The sequence below is a fragment of the Mastigoproctus giganteus genome, chromosome 4 (genome assembly GCF_048544385.1).
Source record: "Mastigoproctus giganteus isolate SK-2022 chromosome 4, ASM4854438v1, whole genome shotgun sequence".
Taxonomy (NCBI): domain Eukaryota; kingdom Metazoa; phylum Arthropoda; class Arachnida; order Uropygi; family Thelyphonidae; genus Mastigoproctus; species Mastigoproctus giganteus.
In genome coordinates this window covers 180,782,717-180,799,889 of record NC_143578.1, presented here as the reverse complement: position 1 = coordinate 180,799,889, position 17,173 = coordinate 180,782,717, and the positions used below count along the sequence as shown (strand labels likewise).

The 17,173-nt window shown below is 37.9% G+C and overlaps 1 protein-coding gene across 2 annotated transcripts in view; it reads left to right on the top strand.

Annotated features, from left to right (window-relative positions):
• LOC150087230 (kinesin-like protein KIF21A) overlaps positions 1 to 17,173 on the top strand; it is a 779,086-nt gene that overhangs the window by 212,821 nt on the left and 549,092 nt on the right. For both annotated transcript variants that reach the window (XM_090371900.1, XM_090371899.1), the window contains exon 8: positions 3,964 to 4,143. In XM_090371900.1, coding sequence (XP_090228026.1) covers positions 3,964 to 4,143 — 180 coding nt within the window. The remainder of the gene's footprint in view (positions 1 to 3,963; positions 4,144 to 17,173) is intronic.

The following is a 17,173-nucleotide window of genomic DNA, read 5'->3' as shown; positions in this document are numbered from 1 at the left end:
TCTCTCTCTCTCTCTCTCTCCTCTACATCTTGGGGTGCAGACCGATACACCCTTCTCTGGCTTTACCATGCACTTGTACGATCCAGACTAGATTACGGGTCCCTGGTATATATTTCGGCCAGAGACAGTGTACTTCGATGGCTGGATCCTGTCCATCATCAGGCTCTACGCATCACTATTGGAGCATATCGAACATCTCCTGTCCAGAGCTTATACGTCGAAGCAAACGAACCACTGTTATCACTTCAGCATAAGCAGTTGTCTCTAAAGTACGCTTTAAAACTGAAATCCCTGCCAGACCATCCTACGTGGCCATTCATTTTTGAGCCACAGTGGGAAAATTTGTACAACACACATAAGACTGCCAATCGTCCTTTTGGTATTAGTCTCCAAGAGCTATTCAAAGAATTTAAGATCAAGGTAGACAAGGTTGCCCAAACACCAAAGCATCCCCTTCCACCCTGGCATTCTCATGTTCCAGCATGTGACTTGTCCCTTAGAAATTGGGAAAAATCGGGCACTCCATCTGTCTACCTGCAGCTTTATTCAGCACACTGAGCTGAACATTCTGACTTCGAGCCAGTTTACACCGATGACTCTAAGTCGGAATCATATGTGGGATCTGCTGCTGTCTTTACAGACATCACTACATTGGAGCAGATTCTCTCTGAATGCAGCATATTTACTGCAGAGCTGCACGCTATAGAGTGAGTCTTGGATTACGTTAGTAAATGCAAATACCAACGGTTCATTTTATATTCTGACTCTCTCAGCTTGTTACAGGCTTTAATAACTGTGAGATATAATCCTCATCCGGTTTTGTCTTGCATTCAGCAGAAGATTCACTTTCTCCATGAACATGAATATGATATCCGCTTCTGCTGAATTTCCAGCCACATTGGGATTAGGGGAAATGATTTGGCTGACACCGCAGCCAAATCAGCAATTCCCAATAATAATCGCTGCCTGTTAGTCCCCTGTACAGACTACAGGTAAATAATACACCAGAAGATACACTCCCAGTGGCAGGATTCATGGAATAGACAGACTACGAATAAATTATATCGTATAAAGCCTGTAATTGAGGCGCCTCCGTGGCCAGGTGGGAAGGAGCAGCAGTGCGTAGCACACGCTTCTTGATTAGACCGGGGTTCGAGCCCGTCACCACCAAATACGGAGGATGCGGAAAGGTCAGGGAATGACCACCGCATATCCTGGAGCAATATGGCCTTAGTTGCTAATGCTCCTAAAAACCAAAATAATGATAACAGCCTGTAATTGAACTGTGGCAGTCTAGTCTGCGCAGGAATCATAAGGAGGAAGTTGTTCTTGCCTGGACCCGCATAGGACATAGTCATTTGACATTCGTTTTTGCTGAGGGCTGATGATCCTCCTATGTGTTGAGTCCTGTGGCACAATTTTATCAATCAGACACATTTTAATTGACTGTCCAGATTTTAGCAATATCCATTTTACTGCTTTTAATCGTCTGACTGAGCCGTATACACTCAGTCAGATTTTATCCGACAATGACAGTGTGTCTGCTGTTTTTAGCTATTTTAAATCAATAAAGGTTTTTACTTGTATTTAAAATTTACATGTTATTGTTATTTCTTTATTGATTTAACTTTTCTACATTTTATACCTTTGTTATTTTATATCTTGACATGGTGACATAAGTAATTAGGTCAGTGAAAGTTTAAATTTTTATATATCGGTTTTGGCGCATTATAGCCTTAGTTGCTAATACGCCAATAAAACCCAACAACCAACCAACCAGCATATTATGAGAAATCTTTGGCAAAGGATGCAAAGAAAAACAGCAAAGAGTTCTTTACTTATGTAAACTCTGGAAGGAAAGGGATGAATCAGATTGGACCACTTAACATAGATGAGTTGACTATTGATGATCATTCTCAGGTAGCTGATAAACTGAATGAGTATTTTGCATTTACATTCACACATGAGTAATTATTCAATGAGGGAATGCCAGAAGTTTATGAAACTCTAACAGGAAGCTAAGTGATTTTGTAATAACTGAGAGCAAAGTGGAGGAGAAATTGTTGAAGTTAGATGTAAGGATGGGATCTATCCAGTTATATTAAAGGAGGTGGCAAAGGAAGTATAATTATGAGAGCTTCATTGGACTCTGGGGAGGTTCCCATGGACTGGAAGTATGCAAGCGTATCACCAATTCACAAAGGGGGTTCAAAAGGTGGCACAACTAAATATAGACCTGTTAGTTTAACTTGTGTTCCTGGGAAAATAATGGAATCAGTGGTTAAATAAGCATTGCAGGATCATCTAGACATGATTGCAGTAATAGTTAAGACAAAGCATGGGTTTGTTGATGGGAGGTCTTGTCTGACAAATTTGATTGATACTATGATGTAGTCACAAAGGAACTGATGCCAAAAATAATTTTTATATCATATACTTGGATTTCAGGAAAGCTTTTTATACTGTTGCACATGGAAGATGGAAGACTGCTGTACAAATTGGTGAGGTATGGCATCAAGGGTAAGATGCTACAATGGATAAAGGGATGGTTAAGTGAGGGATGACAGAGTGGTAATCAATGGACAATACTCTTCATGGACAAATGTTATTAGTGGAGTTCCCCAGGGTTCGGTGTTGGGCCCATTGTTGTTTTTTATATTTATCAATGATATTGATGAAGGTATATCAGGTTTAATGTCCAAGTTTGCAGATGATACAAAGGTTGGCAGGATTGTTAATGACAGTAAAGAAAGTATGCTACTCCAACTGGATCTAGACAATTTGGGCAAATGGGCTGAGAAGTGGTAACTGACGTTTAACATTGACAAATGCAAAGTACTGCATGTGGGTATCAATACCTGAAGAGAAACGTACCAACTGTGTGGTACTACACTCAGGGAAGTGGAAAGTGAAAAAGATCTGGGGGTAATTGTGCAGTTAAATAGGAAGTTTTCTGAGCAGTGCAAACAGGCTGCCAGTGCAGGTCATGTTGTTTTTTGAATGATATATAGGCATTTTGCTAGCAGGGACAGGGAGGTGATTATCCCGTTATACAAGGCCACATCTAGAGTACTGTGTACAGGTCTGGAGGCCTTATTTTTGGGAGAATGTAGAGTTGCTTGAACGAGTATGAAGAAGGGCAACAAGATTGGTGAGGGGAACAAAGGGGTGCTCTTACCAAAAAACGCTTAATTCTGCAAATTGCAGCACCTGGAGAGTAGGCCCCTGCGAGGTGATCTGATTGAGGTGTATAAGGCCTTGAATGGGTTGAGCAAGCTGAATGCTGATGGGATTCTTCCTCTTGCTCAGATTAAGAACCTGAGTGGGCACAGTTTCAAATTGAGGAAACACATTTGTAGAATAGAAGTGCAGAAATTTGGCTTTAGTCATCGGGTAGTTGATTGGAGGAACAGACTTCCATCTTTTGTTGTGGAAGTTGGTAGCCTAAATAAATTTAAGGCTGAGCTGGACAGGCATTTGGAACGAATGTAGGGGTGAGAATGGGAGGTTTTTTTTTTGGCTGATGCTGCATAAGCTTGCTGTCTTGTATCGTATGCTAATGCTTTATTTTCAGTCGCACTAAAAAGATTGTAATGACTTCTCTATTTCATTTTCAAATACAGGTACTTGATTTTGTATTTTCAATTTTTAATAGGATATATGAATGATGAAACAGAAGAACAATGAAGTTCTTGCTCTGTCTACAATCACCTATGAACTGAAGTGTGGAAATGTATGGCCAAATCATATAGAATCCTGTTGACATAATCTTGATTCCTCAACATTTTAGTGTTGCCAAGTTCAAGTGATCCTATGCAGCACTGGTTTTTTAATGTAAACTTTTTAATAAATATTTGCATAGTATTTGGATAAATTTGACAATGCTGTCATAATAAAATACCCCTTTTTTATTAGTTTCAAAAAACAGAGATAGGTTAAAGTTGAATTTCTTATTAATTTCAGCTGCCAAATGGAGATGTAGAACATGACCTTCCAGAAACAGGTGATTCTGAGCCATTAAACGAATTTGAGACACTAACTGCAAAGTTCCATTTTGTTGACTTAGCTGGGTCTGAGAGACTTAAAAGAACTGGAGCAACAGGTGAAAGAGCAAAAGAGGGAATCTCCATTAACTGTGGTTTAGTGAGTGTTTTTATTTAATGTTTTTGTTTACTGTATTTTGGACATTTTTTGAATGTTTGTAAAAAGGAAAGCATTATGCACTATTTAAGATTAAGGAAAGATTAAGATTAAATTGTGGTAACTTACTTGAATAGGAATGAATTAAACGTGCAGCATTTCATGTTATAGCTCATAGTAGTTTTTATAAATTCTGTTTGCAGTTTACTAATGCTCAACCTCTTCTTAATGAATTTCAGTATTTATTTAATGTAATTATTTAAGTGTGTGAAAATCAAACTAATGCATGTGCACATATTACTATGATTTGTCAGTGTCACTTGATAACTTTGTATAAATAATGCATATCACACTTCCAACACAACTAAATTATATTTACAAAGCTAGACAGTGGAAGAGTATCCTTGAACTGGCAATTGAACTCACAACAGATACTTGTCATTTTCTAGTTAAGCAAATAAATTAGTTTTTATCACACACACTGCTTCTTTATTAGTTATTCTTATATTGATTTACATCTTAATGCCATACAACAAAAATTAAGTACTTAAATTATAAAAATTCCCTGTTTGGTAACAGTATATTTTAGAAGGATAACTGAGTGTCATAATGAATTTGGAAAATTCTTCATTTATTGTTTTGTCATATAATGATCATTTAGTAAGTCCATTAAGTTAAAATTCTAAAGTAATAAATATTTTATATGAACTACCTAGTTTGTTATTGTGTAAACTCTCAGAAGTTACGCTAGTATTGCCACTTACCTTTTTTTTTTTTTTTTTTTTATAGTAATGGAAATGAATGAAAAGTCCAAAATTAAATGTGGACCAGAGTAGTTTAAAGAAATTGGCCAGGTTTTTAGTGTACCTTTCAGGATTGAGTTTGACAAAAGTGTGTAGGCCTTGGTCTGTGAATTTTTCACTACCAGCTGGTACTGTGGTGTGGGTTTCTTTGTGGAATTTTGAAAATCTTTAAAAAATAAGATTTCTATGTTTTTAAATGTTAACTTTGTTCTTATTTTGACTTGGTCACTCAAAATTTTAACAAAAGCATTGCCAAAAATAAAATTAGAATTTTAAAAACTTTGTTAAAAATAACAATAGCCTTCTATGGGGAAGTGTTACTTATTCGAGGTAGTGCAATATCATGGCAACTCGCGAAGGTATTCACAATATGAGATATCATCATCATCATCATCATCAGCCATTTTCAATCCACTGCAGGATGAAGGCCTCTCCAGCAACTTTCCAGTTCCTTCTGTTTTGAGCACTTGCCATCCACTTACTACCCAAAAACTCATGAATTTCATCTATCCATCTCCACCTTTGTCTTCCAGGTTTTCTTCTAGCTTCTAATATGATATATACATAATGTAAATAATATGTAAATCATGTAGTTTAAGCTATATACACTGGTTAATCAATAAATTATGACCACCTACCTAATACCATGTTGGGCAACTGTTCACACAGATAACAGCTGTTATTCATTTGGACACCACTAGATGTGAAACCATGGTGCTTGGAAAGTTTTCCACATCGTCTAAATAGATGATTGTTGTGTGTCCGTTTGCCTCACTTCTTGTTACAAAACATCCCACAAGCATTCAATTGGATTGAGGTCAGGTGAATTTAGAGGCCAATCAAGATGGGTGATAACTTTACTGTGTTCCTCTAACCACTTGCTCACAGTGCAGGTCCAATTACATATCAAATAGTTTTGTTTTTGCCAGAAAACATACTCCATATTAAGCAACCACCACCTGCCTGGCTAGTGGGCACTATTCACAATGGGTCAATGGACTCTTGTTTCTTCCACACGCTAAAGTATCCGTTGGTGTTGCAACAGGTATTTGGACTCATCCAACCAGCACACATTTCCAGTGCTTCAGTGCAGTGTTTAGCCTGTGTGTTGTTGACACCACAACAGCATTCACCATTGATGATGATATGTGGTGAGGATGGGTCTCTTGGGTCTTCTGCTGTGGAATCCCATACATCTGAGTGTGCAGTATATTGTTATTTTGGATGTTATTCTTGCATTGCCAATTGTCGCACAGTGCCACACCTGCCTTTGCACCTCTACGGTGCTCACACTCTTTGCTTACCAAGAACGTTCACCTTGTGTAATCCTTTACAGTTCCATTCTGTCTGCCGGAGGTGGTTTGAACCATACAACACCATTCTTTACACCTTAACTATAGTGGGCCATGAGCAGCTGACAAGACATGCCATTTCCGATATGGAAGTACCCGTTGCACGAGTTCCCACAATCGTGCCCTTTTAAAATTCTGTCCTATCTTTATGTCCCATAACTGCTATTTTTATCATTCTGACTTGTAAATCTGGATGCAAATTACCACTGCTCTAGTGTAGGAAGCTGTTCAGCTTTTTATACTGCAAGCTATGCGGCATAGTCCATTATGGATCGGGTGGTCATAATTTAGCGATCACAGAGTATATATATATAGCAGACTCTCGATTTTCCGGGAAGTGGATTAACTGGGATACTTAGACTCCAAATAAAAAAAAAATCAACAAGAAATCATAAAATTCAAGTAATAACTAGAATAGGTATAAATGGATGTTTGCATGTCATAAAGAAGCGGCATTATAAGTCGTCATTGGGAGATTGGTGTGCCTATTATCTTGCAATCCCCATTATCTTCACACCCGGCACTCAAAAAAAAAAAAAAAAGACCAAATGTTTAGTTTGTTTTAGTGCGTCGATTGTTGTTCCGTCGCACCGAAAAAGGACAAATTTTGTTTCGTTACTTATGTCAGGGATGTTGGATTTTTTTATAGTAACTATTTTTTTTTTTTTTGTTTAGAAATTGTGAAAATGATGAGCAAATGCAAGAGTTATGCTTTCAATTAAACGAAAACTTGAAATTATTCAAAAGTTTGAAAACAGTGCATCTGTTAAATTTCTAATGAACCATTATAATGTTGGTGACCAAAGCATACACGACATTGTAAAAAAATAAAGGGAAGCTATTAGATTTAAAATCAACATAGTAAAAAATATCGTATTGGATCGTCGCCACTGTAATATTATTATGGTGGTGACAATTGGACACACGGATAGTGCATTATATAAGTTTTTTCATTTTTTATCTATCGCCATACTTTTTATGTAGGTTGCGGAACATTTTTCGATACAGTAAGTCCCTGACTTACGTAGCTTTGGACTTCGTTATGTTATTTATACTTTTTTTATATGACTGAAGATTTCAGTGAATGGGACACATATTTCACCTTAATAACGTAAAAACCCACAGAATTCCAGTTATCGGTATTATCGCAAATACAACCGGATTGAGTTTACTACCTGTTTATAATAGATGGTACAAAGGGTACTAGGAAAGTTTTGCAATACAGCTTTGTTTATTTAATTTTTTCAAAGTAATTTCCTCTACATTCAATACACCTCTCCATCCTCCGAAACCAATCTTTAAACCAGTTCTGCCAAGTTTCACTACAGTCCACACTCGTTGTCCCAAGCCCATAGAAGGTCCTCATCACTGGAAAACCGCCTCCCTTTTAGCTTCATTTTCACATGCGGGAACAGTGCAAAGTCGCAGGGAGCAAGGTCTGGACTGTAGGGAGGGTGCTCGAGAAGTTTCAGTCCTGTCGTGGTCAAATATTCGGTGCAGGCTTTGGCGCGGTTAGCTGGAGCATTATCGTGATGGAGGTACCAGGTGTCCATTCTTGACTTTGGCCGCAGGTTCTTCATAGATCCAATGACTTTAGGCAGGCATTGTTCAGTATACCACTTAGCTGTGACTGTCTTCTGCGTGTCCAAAACGACACGTTCCACAATTCCACTCGATTTGAAAAATACAGCTATTATTTTCTTCTTTACAGATCGGGATTTTCTGACAATTACGGGTGTGTCGTCATCATCAAAGACCCAAACTTTGTTTTGAGCCTTGGTCAGCAGATCGTAATAGTACAGCCAAGTCTCGTCACCTGTCACAATGTTGTTCACATACCGAGATTGTCCCTTATCAAACTTTTTTAACATCTCCCGGCACCAAGTCACACGTCGTGTCATCTGCTCTTCAGTCAGTTGATGCGGCACCCAGAGAGAACAAAGTTTCTTCACGTGCAAATGATCTTGCAGAATCGAACGAATTGCTGGTGCATTTAGGCCCAAAGTATCCTCTATCTGTTGGTAGGTCACTCGCCTGTTTTCGTCAAGCATTTTCCTCACAGCAGTAACGTTTTCCTCCGTAACTGATGTTCGTGGCCTTCCCGGCCTCTCCGAATCCTCCAGAGCGAAATTTCCCCTTTGGAATTCTCTATACCACCTGAATATTGTTGTACGATGTGGATAATCATCATCTAGTGCAAGAGTCATTTCGTCTAAGCACTGGTCTATGGTTAAACCACGCACGAAATTATACCGCAAAACTGTCCTTATCTCATTTCGTGACCACGATGCCATCGCAAGCACTTTACACTCTCACTACTAATGAATAACTGAGCCCATCGACTTGGCGCGGCGGCTACTATGCACATATGAACATGTCTCAACATGCAGCAACAAGCAGCTTCCTGTGATTCATTGTTGCGTCATATTGCAAAACTTTCCTACTAACAGAAAAGCCCAATAACACGGAAAGTGCAAATTGTTATTGTTTTATGGCAGTGACCTCCAGAACTGAGCTTTAGTAAAATGTGAGCTCGGTTGCTTGGGGTGATAATAGTGAGTTTTTGCTTTAACCCTGAAGTTCTTTTCAGAAAATTTAATTTTGACTGCTAACTAAGAGAATAATGGTGCCAACTAAGAGAATAAGTGACAACAGTACTACTAAATCTATCAAGAAAAGGAAAGTGATAGAGTTGGATCAGAAAATTAAAATAATAAGGATGAATGAAAATGGCCAAACATTAACAAGTATTGCATAGAATTCAGATTTGTCAGTGGCAACGGTGAACACAATAAAGGAGAAAGACAGAATGTGAGAAGCGGTGAAGCGATCGGCATCAATGAAGTCAACTATAATAACTAGGGCTAAGAAATACATCAGTTTTTACAGTACAATAACATGCATTTTTTCTTCCTTTTATGTTTTTTTTTCTTATGCGCCACTCTGGCTACTTCAGCACTATCCCCAGATAGTTTTTAATTGAACTAATTAAAAATACATAACTAGTTTTCTTCATTCGTCTGAGGATATTATGTGGTTTGTAATTTTGGCATATCAGGGATATAGTAGCAATATTTTATTAGCAATTCCCGAGTTATGTAAAACTCAACTTACGTAAAAGGTCTTGGAACGTATCTCTTATGTTGGAGACACTGTATTTTTGAATTAATTGGGAATTTTTTTTTTTTTTTTTTTTTTTTTTTGTTACAATCTATCCCGGAAAATCAAGAGTCTGCTGTATTTGACAAGGTGCACTGGACCCAGGTGTAACATTTTATTTGATTAGCTAATTGGCTAAAGATTAAAAATAAAAGTGAAATTAATTGAAAACCAAAAATTAATAATTTAAGAAAACTGTATAGTTTAGGTCTAAAACCCTCAGGTTATGTAAAGAGTTTAACTAATGTACAAGTTAGTGTAATTGCATCATTTCAGTACATAGCCAACTACTTAATTAGTTATAAATTGGCATCATTAAGTATATCTCATATTGTGAATACCTTCACAATGAGTTGCCCTGATATTGCACTACCTGGAATAAGTAACACTTCACCATAGGAGAAGGCTATTGTTACCTATTCTCAGTGGATTCAATCACCCATATGGCACAGTTTCAGAGCTTATTGGCTCCTCATCAGTGGGTGGGTGGGCAGTTACCCTGGTGTTGCAATGATGACAACCATTTATAACTATTGAAGTATAAATCCACATTATGAGAAATGCCTGATGGTGTGGAGTAATTTAGATTACAATATAGTTTAAGGCTAAAAGCCTCAGGTTATGTAAAGAGTTTAACTGATGTACAAGTTAGTGCAATTGCATAATTTTAGTTAAACTCTTTACATAACCTGAGGCTTTTAGTCCTAATCTATATCGTAATCTAAATTACTTGATACCATCGGGCATCTCTCATATTGTGGATTTATCCTTTGCAACTGGGTTGTCGTCATTGCCAACACCAGGGTACCTGCCCACCCACAGGAGCCAATAAGCTCTGAAACTGTGCCATATAGGGTAGGTGATTATATCCGCTTAGAATAAGTAACAATAGCCTTCTATGGGGAAGTGTTACTTATTCGAGGTAGTGCAATATCATGGCAACTCATTGTGAAGGTATTCACAATATGAGATATACTTAATGATGCCAATTTATAACTATTTAAGTAGTTGGCTCTGTACTGAAATATGCAATTGCACTTGCTTGTACATTAATTTAAGAAAATTAAATAAGAATAAATAAATTCTAAATTCTACAGAGGTGAAGTTCCTTTATTTCACGCAATTGTGAGGGATAGAATTTTTTTTCAGCCTGGTCTGCACTTGTTAACAGGGGAGACTGCTTCTGCAGGGATGGGATACACTTAAATAGAAAGGGTGCAAGAATATTTGCTGATGCTATCGAGGCAGTGTTAGGTGGGTTGGAAAACTGCTAGCTTGGGGGGGGGGATACAAGGACTAATAGTTTAACAGTAGCCGCAGGCAGAGGTGAAGGTGATTCTTGCACAACTTCTGTTAGAATAAGTAGCGACCTGGAGCAAGGGGTGTTGGGGGTTTCAGGGACGGATGGCAGTCATTATGAACTAGGTGTGTATATGGGATGTGTTAGGGTGAATAGGAATAGGAGCATGTATACAATGCTAGAAGTATAGTAAATAAATTTGATGAATTTGAAGTGTTGGTCAAGACATCAAAGGTGGATATTGTTGGGATAGCAGAGACGTGGTGTTACACAGATATAAGGAATGCAGAACTGGAATTTGGGAAGTACAATGTGTACAGAAAGGATAGACAGGATAGAAACGGAGGAGGTGTTATGCTGTTAATTAAGAAAAACATAAAATCAAAAGAAATGCATCCAGTTGATATTGATGAACAGTGCACTGTTGAGTCAGTTTGGTGTGACTTAAGCACTGCGAAAGCAAAAATAAGAGTAGGATTGTGTTATAGGCCTAATGACTTGAATGAGTACAATGAACAATTGTACAGAGAAATAGTGGGCTAGTAAATCGGAATGTCTTATAATGGAGGATTTTAACTTCCCAGATATTGACTGGAACTTGTGGGTTGGTCACTCACACATTAGTCAGACTTTTGTGGATTTATTGGATGATTGTTTTCTGCAGCAACATATTCGAGAGGCAACCAGAGAGTAATACAGTCAGTCCTCGTATAGCATGATAGTTGTGTTCCTAGAAACTCTCGTGCAATGCAAAATCGTGCAATATAAACAACAGGTCCTATGGGAAAAATAGGGTTAGGTGCCGACCACCCAAGATTGAACACACATTAGTAATCAAAACATTACAAAACACAATAAATCATCGTAATAAAATACGTAAGTATTTTATAACGATTAAAATACGTAATAAAAAATATTAGAATTTTTCATAATAGTTTTATTATATTATATTTTATTATAATATAATAAATAATAATAAATGTGTAAGTATTTTTTACGAATAAAATACTTACGTATTTTATTATGACTATTACATAATAAAATGTTGCTAATGCTTTTGCTTCTATCGTAAGCAAACTTGTTTGATTTTCTATCCAAACAGATGCCAGCCGTTCCATCTCTTCCAATTCTTTGTGTCTTAATCTAATGGATTTAATTACACTTTGAGTTGTTCCTGCTATGAAAGTTGTTTTTATTTTCTCTGCATTCTTTGTAATTCTCGGGGTTGCCTCATTTAGGTCTGTAGCATGTGCAGTATCACATGATCTTTCATTTCGCTCAAAGCGTTTCACAATTTCATATTTTTTCTCTATCGACAGAGGCGGACTGGCCATAAGTCTTACTGGGGAAACCCTGGTGGGCTGGTGTGATTTTGACCATAAACCATAGTATGAGGCCACTATAAATTTTCCCAGGTAAGAATTTGTGATCCCGTTCGCCTCTGTTTATTGATATTGCTTTTCTTTTTCTCTCTGAATCTGCAGTATCTTCACCAGGACGCTTCCTTTTCACACTTTTTAAGTATTTTACTCATTTTTAGGGAATAAAGCACAATTACAAACGAGAAGGCACGCTTGATACACATAAACAAAGCTGCGCGCATGTAGCAACTGAATAAACAACACAGTGAAGGCAGAGATACACTGTTAACACCTCACATTTCTAGGGGTTACTACCATAAAACAATTTCCAGTTGCGTTTCTGCTAGTGGAATCTGTTATAAACTGGTAGTAAACTCGATCTAATTGCATTTGCGATTATACCGATAGCTGGAATTGTGTGGGTTTTTAAGTTATTATGGTGAAATGTGTTTCCCCTTCACTGATATAAAAAACAAATACATTTTCAGAATCTTCTCTTCATCCCTATCGTGTTACGTTCCGTTGGGGTGATTCTGCGTTCGACTGCCATTTTTTGTAAACACAAAGGCGAATCGTTCATAAGCGAATTCCGTTCGTGTTATATAAGATATCATTCCCCTATTTATAAATCATGTATGATCGAATTCGTGTAGTGTAAACATGTGTTAAACGAGGACTGACTGTACTCTTGATCTTGGTTATCAGCAGTGATCATTTGTGTATTAAGAATTTGCAGATAAAGGAACCACTAGGTGGCAGTGATCACAATGTACTGATGTGGGATTTACTTAAAAATTTAATTACCATCAGGGGTAAAGGAAAGGGTTTTTGCTTCCGTAAAGGTGAGTACAGTGGTCTCAAAGTTTTTAAATTCTGTACAGTGGGATCAACTGATGATGTTACCAACAGTAAATCCTATGTGGGAAGCATTCAAGGAATTAATCTTGGATGCTACTAAAAGTTTCATACCCATTAAGAAATATTGTTCAAGGTTTAGACCTAAATGGTTATCAAATGAACTAATGAGACTCGTGACAGAGAAGAAAAATGTAACGGATGCATATAAATTATCAAGCAACTTGGAAGCCTATGGCAGATATAAGCTAGTCTGTAATCAGGTCACAAAGGAGGTTAGGCAGGTGAAGGCAGATTACGAGAAATCCTTGGCAAAAGATGCTAAGAACTTCTGTTTCAGGTAAAATAATGGAGTCACTGGTTAAAGATGCATTGCATTGCAGGATCATCTAGACAAGACTGCAGCAATAATTCAGACACAGCCTGGGTTTGTTAAGGGAAAGTCTTGTCTGACAAATTTGATAGGATATTATGATGTGGTTACAAAGGAACTGGATGCAAAAAAATAATTTTGATATCATATATTTGGATTTCAGGAAAGCTTTTGACACTGTTGCGCATGGAAGACTATTGTACAAATTGGAGCAGAATGGTATTAAGGGTAAGTTGCTACAATGGATAAAAGGATGGTTAAGTGCGAGAAGACAGAGGGTGGTAATCAATGGATGCTGCTCTTCGTAGACTAATGTTATTAGTTGAGTCCTACAGGATTCGGTGTTGGGTCCACTGTTGTTTTGTATATTTATCAATGATATTGATGAAGGTATATCAGGCTTAATGTCGAAGTTTGCAGATGAAACAAAGGTTGACAGGGTTGTTAATGACAGCAATCGCAGTGTGCTACTTCAACAGGATCTAGATAATTTGGGCAGATGGGCTAAGAAGTGGCAACTGAAGTTTAACCTTGACAAATGCAAAGTACTGCATATGGGTAGAAGGAACCCCAGAAAAATGTACCAACTGTGTGGTACTACACTTAAGGTGGTAGAAAATGAAAAAGACCTGGGAGTAATTGTGCAGTCAGATATGAAGTTTTCTGAGCAATGCAGACAGGCTACCAGGGCAGGTCATGGGGTTTTGTCAATGATATATAGGAATTTTGCTAGCAGGGAAAAGGAGGTGATTGTCCCTCTGTATAAGGCAATGGTCAGGCCACGCCTTGAGTACTGCGTACAGGTCTGGAGGCCTCATTTAGGAAGGATGTCGATTTGCTTGAGCGTGTACAGAGAAGGGCAACAAGATTGGTGAGGGGAATGAAGGGATCCTCTTACCAAGAGAGGCTTAAGTTTTGCAAATTGCAATGGCTGGAGACTCTGCACCTGCGTGGTGATCTGATTGAGGTGTATAAGGCCTTGAATGGGTTGAGCACGCTGAATTCTGATGGGATCCTTCCACTTGTTCAGATTATGAACCTAAGGGGGCATAAATTCAAATTAAGAAAGGAGAATATGTAGAATAGATGTGCGGACATTTGCCTTTAGCCAGCGGGTGTTTAATTGCTGGAACAAACTTCCATCTGTTGTGGAAGTTGATAGGTTGAATAAATTTAAGTAGGAACTGGTCAGGCATTTGGAGGGAATGGTGTGATTTTTTTATTTTTTTTTTTTGGCTGATGCTGCATAAGCTCATTCACTTGCTTTTTTGCGTCACATGGCACTACTGCTAATTTGATTTCAAGTTAGGTTAATTACAGGCAAGTTACTGCTGTGGATAAAGAGAAGCTTCAGTGGCAGAAGACAGAGAATGGTTATAAATGGCACTGCTCATTTTTAACTAATATTATTAATGGGATGCCTAAAGGACTGATCCAATCCTGGGTTCCTTACTGTTTCAGTATTTATTAACAATATTGATGAAGGCCTATCAAGGTTGTCTAAGTTTGCAGATGCTGCAGGGGTTGGCAGGGTGTTTAATGAGGTATTCTTTTCAAGGTGTCAAGGTATACTACTACAGCTAGACCTATAAAAATTAGGCAGATAGGCTTAGAAATGGCATCTGAGTTTTAAGATTAATAAATGTGAGGTACTACATAAGAGCAGCAGTAATCCTAAAATAACAGCAATCAGATGGTGCTGCACTCAAGTTGATAGAGAAAAAAGAGGTAATTGTACAGTCCCACAGAAAGTTCTATGATCAGTGCAAGTGCAGACAGGCACCTAGAACATCTCATAGGGTTTTGTCAGTGATATTACAGGAACTATACTAGCAGAGTCCTTGAGGTTTCACAGACATTCTCTCACATATGCCAGACAAGCTGTACTTGCTACCTGGGAGTCTAAAACGCTGATGGAACTGATATTCGGGTGACACTCAAGTCAAGTGGACCCAATTTTGGCAAAGTCCGGATGGTCTGTGACAGCCAAATCCTCTGCTTGCATCTTCATGATGGTGGGACTGTTAGTAATCCTGGATATAACCTCCATGCACAAGTACATAGTGTGTGACCACCCAGGTGTGAACCAACGTAAGCAGGGGTCTAGGTGTGGTGCCCACACCACATGGAGGAACGCCGCCCCTCTATGTTACCAGGCATCACTAGGTGGTAGATGATTCTCATCAACTGGTGAAATACCACCACTTTGCTTATTGGAGGCTTGAAGTGGTGGAACCCATGTTTAGTCTCTAGAGCTAAGTTCCAGTCAACCCTTCCCTATCTCTTCCATCATGCAGTATGATTAATGACTTTTGAGGGTATGATGAACATCGTGGCGAGATCCAATATTCTTTACATTTCGAGAGTAAAGCTCTAAAATGGTGTTCGCAGGCCGGCTGCTAGTTAGTACATTGGATCGAACCTATTGGTAACTCTTTAGGAGGCTTCCGGATCAGTTAGTGTATAATCTTGCTGCCTCTACTCTGCCAGATAGTGACTGGAGGGAGTCTGAGTAGTGTATATTTGGGGAGCATTGTCCAGGCCACGTTATGTCGAGGATCTTGGTATATTCTTACCATGTCTCTTTCGCTCTCGCCTTTACTTTTCTTCCAAACGGCTGTTCACTCTGTATAAATCGCAAATCCGCCCTGCCATAGAATATTGTTCCCACATCTGGGGTGGTGTCCCCAAAACCTCTCTCAGGCTTCTTGATTCCATTCTGAAGAGAGCAGTTAGGTTAATTAATGATTCATCTCTAACAGAGTCTCTCCACTCACTTTCTCAAGACATACTGTTTCTGCTGCATGGCTCTTCTACAGATACTTCCATGGGCACTTTTCTTCTGAATTGGCTTCTATAATTCCTGCTCTCTCTTTCAAAACAGTCCGAACACGTGCTGCCAACAGCCAATATCCATTTACTGTCCAACTTCAAACCCACAGAACCAAATTTTCATCTTCCTCATTTATTCATTCAACTGCCGTTTTCTGGAACAACCTTCCTTCATACGTATTTCCTGAACATTACAATCTTCAGAAGTTAAGTCCGATGTCAAGAAATATCTTCTTTCATCTTCTCAGCCTCCGACCCAAGCACGGTACTAAGTACTATAGGTTCTAATACCTCTCGTGTTTGGGGTCCACATAAAAAAAAATTTTTTAATTTATATGTTTATTTCATTATAAAAAGGTGTACAGTATCTTTTTAATTCTGTGGTGATCTGTAATTGATGTTTACTTAGTATACTTCTATACAAAGAATAAAATTATATAATGTATATATATAATTTGTATTATGAAATGTAATTTTTATAATTATATTATTGTAATAAATATCATATAAAATATATTTTTTAATATGTTAATATATATTGAGAAAATTGAGTAGGGGTGCCGCAAAATAAAATGAATTACTTAGAGGTGCCATTATTAAAAAAAAGGTTGAAAACCACAGGTATAAGGCAATGGTTAGGATATACCTTGAGTACTGCATATAGGTCTAGAAGCCTCATTTTAAGAAGGATGTTGATCTCTTGGAATATGTACGGAGAAAAGCAAAAAAGATTTTAAGCATACAAAACACACCCTTACCAAAGAAAGACTTCTTCAGTTCTGAAAACTGTAATGCTTGGAAACTAGAACCAGCAAGGTGGTCTGATTGAACTGTTTAAGTCTTTAAATGGATTGAGAAAACTAAATGATGATAGCTTCCTTATTCTTTCTTGGACCACATACATAAATGTGAACTTAAATTTAAATATGATGGTTGCAAAAGAGATGTGGGAAACTTTGCTTTCAACCATAGAGTAAGCAGTTGTTAGAACACATAAC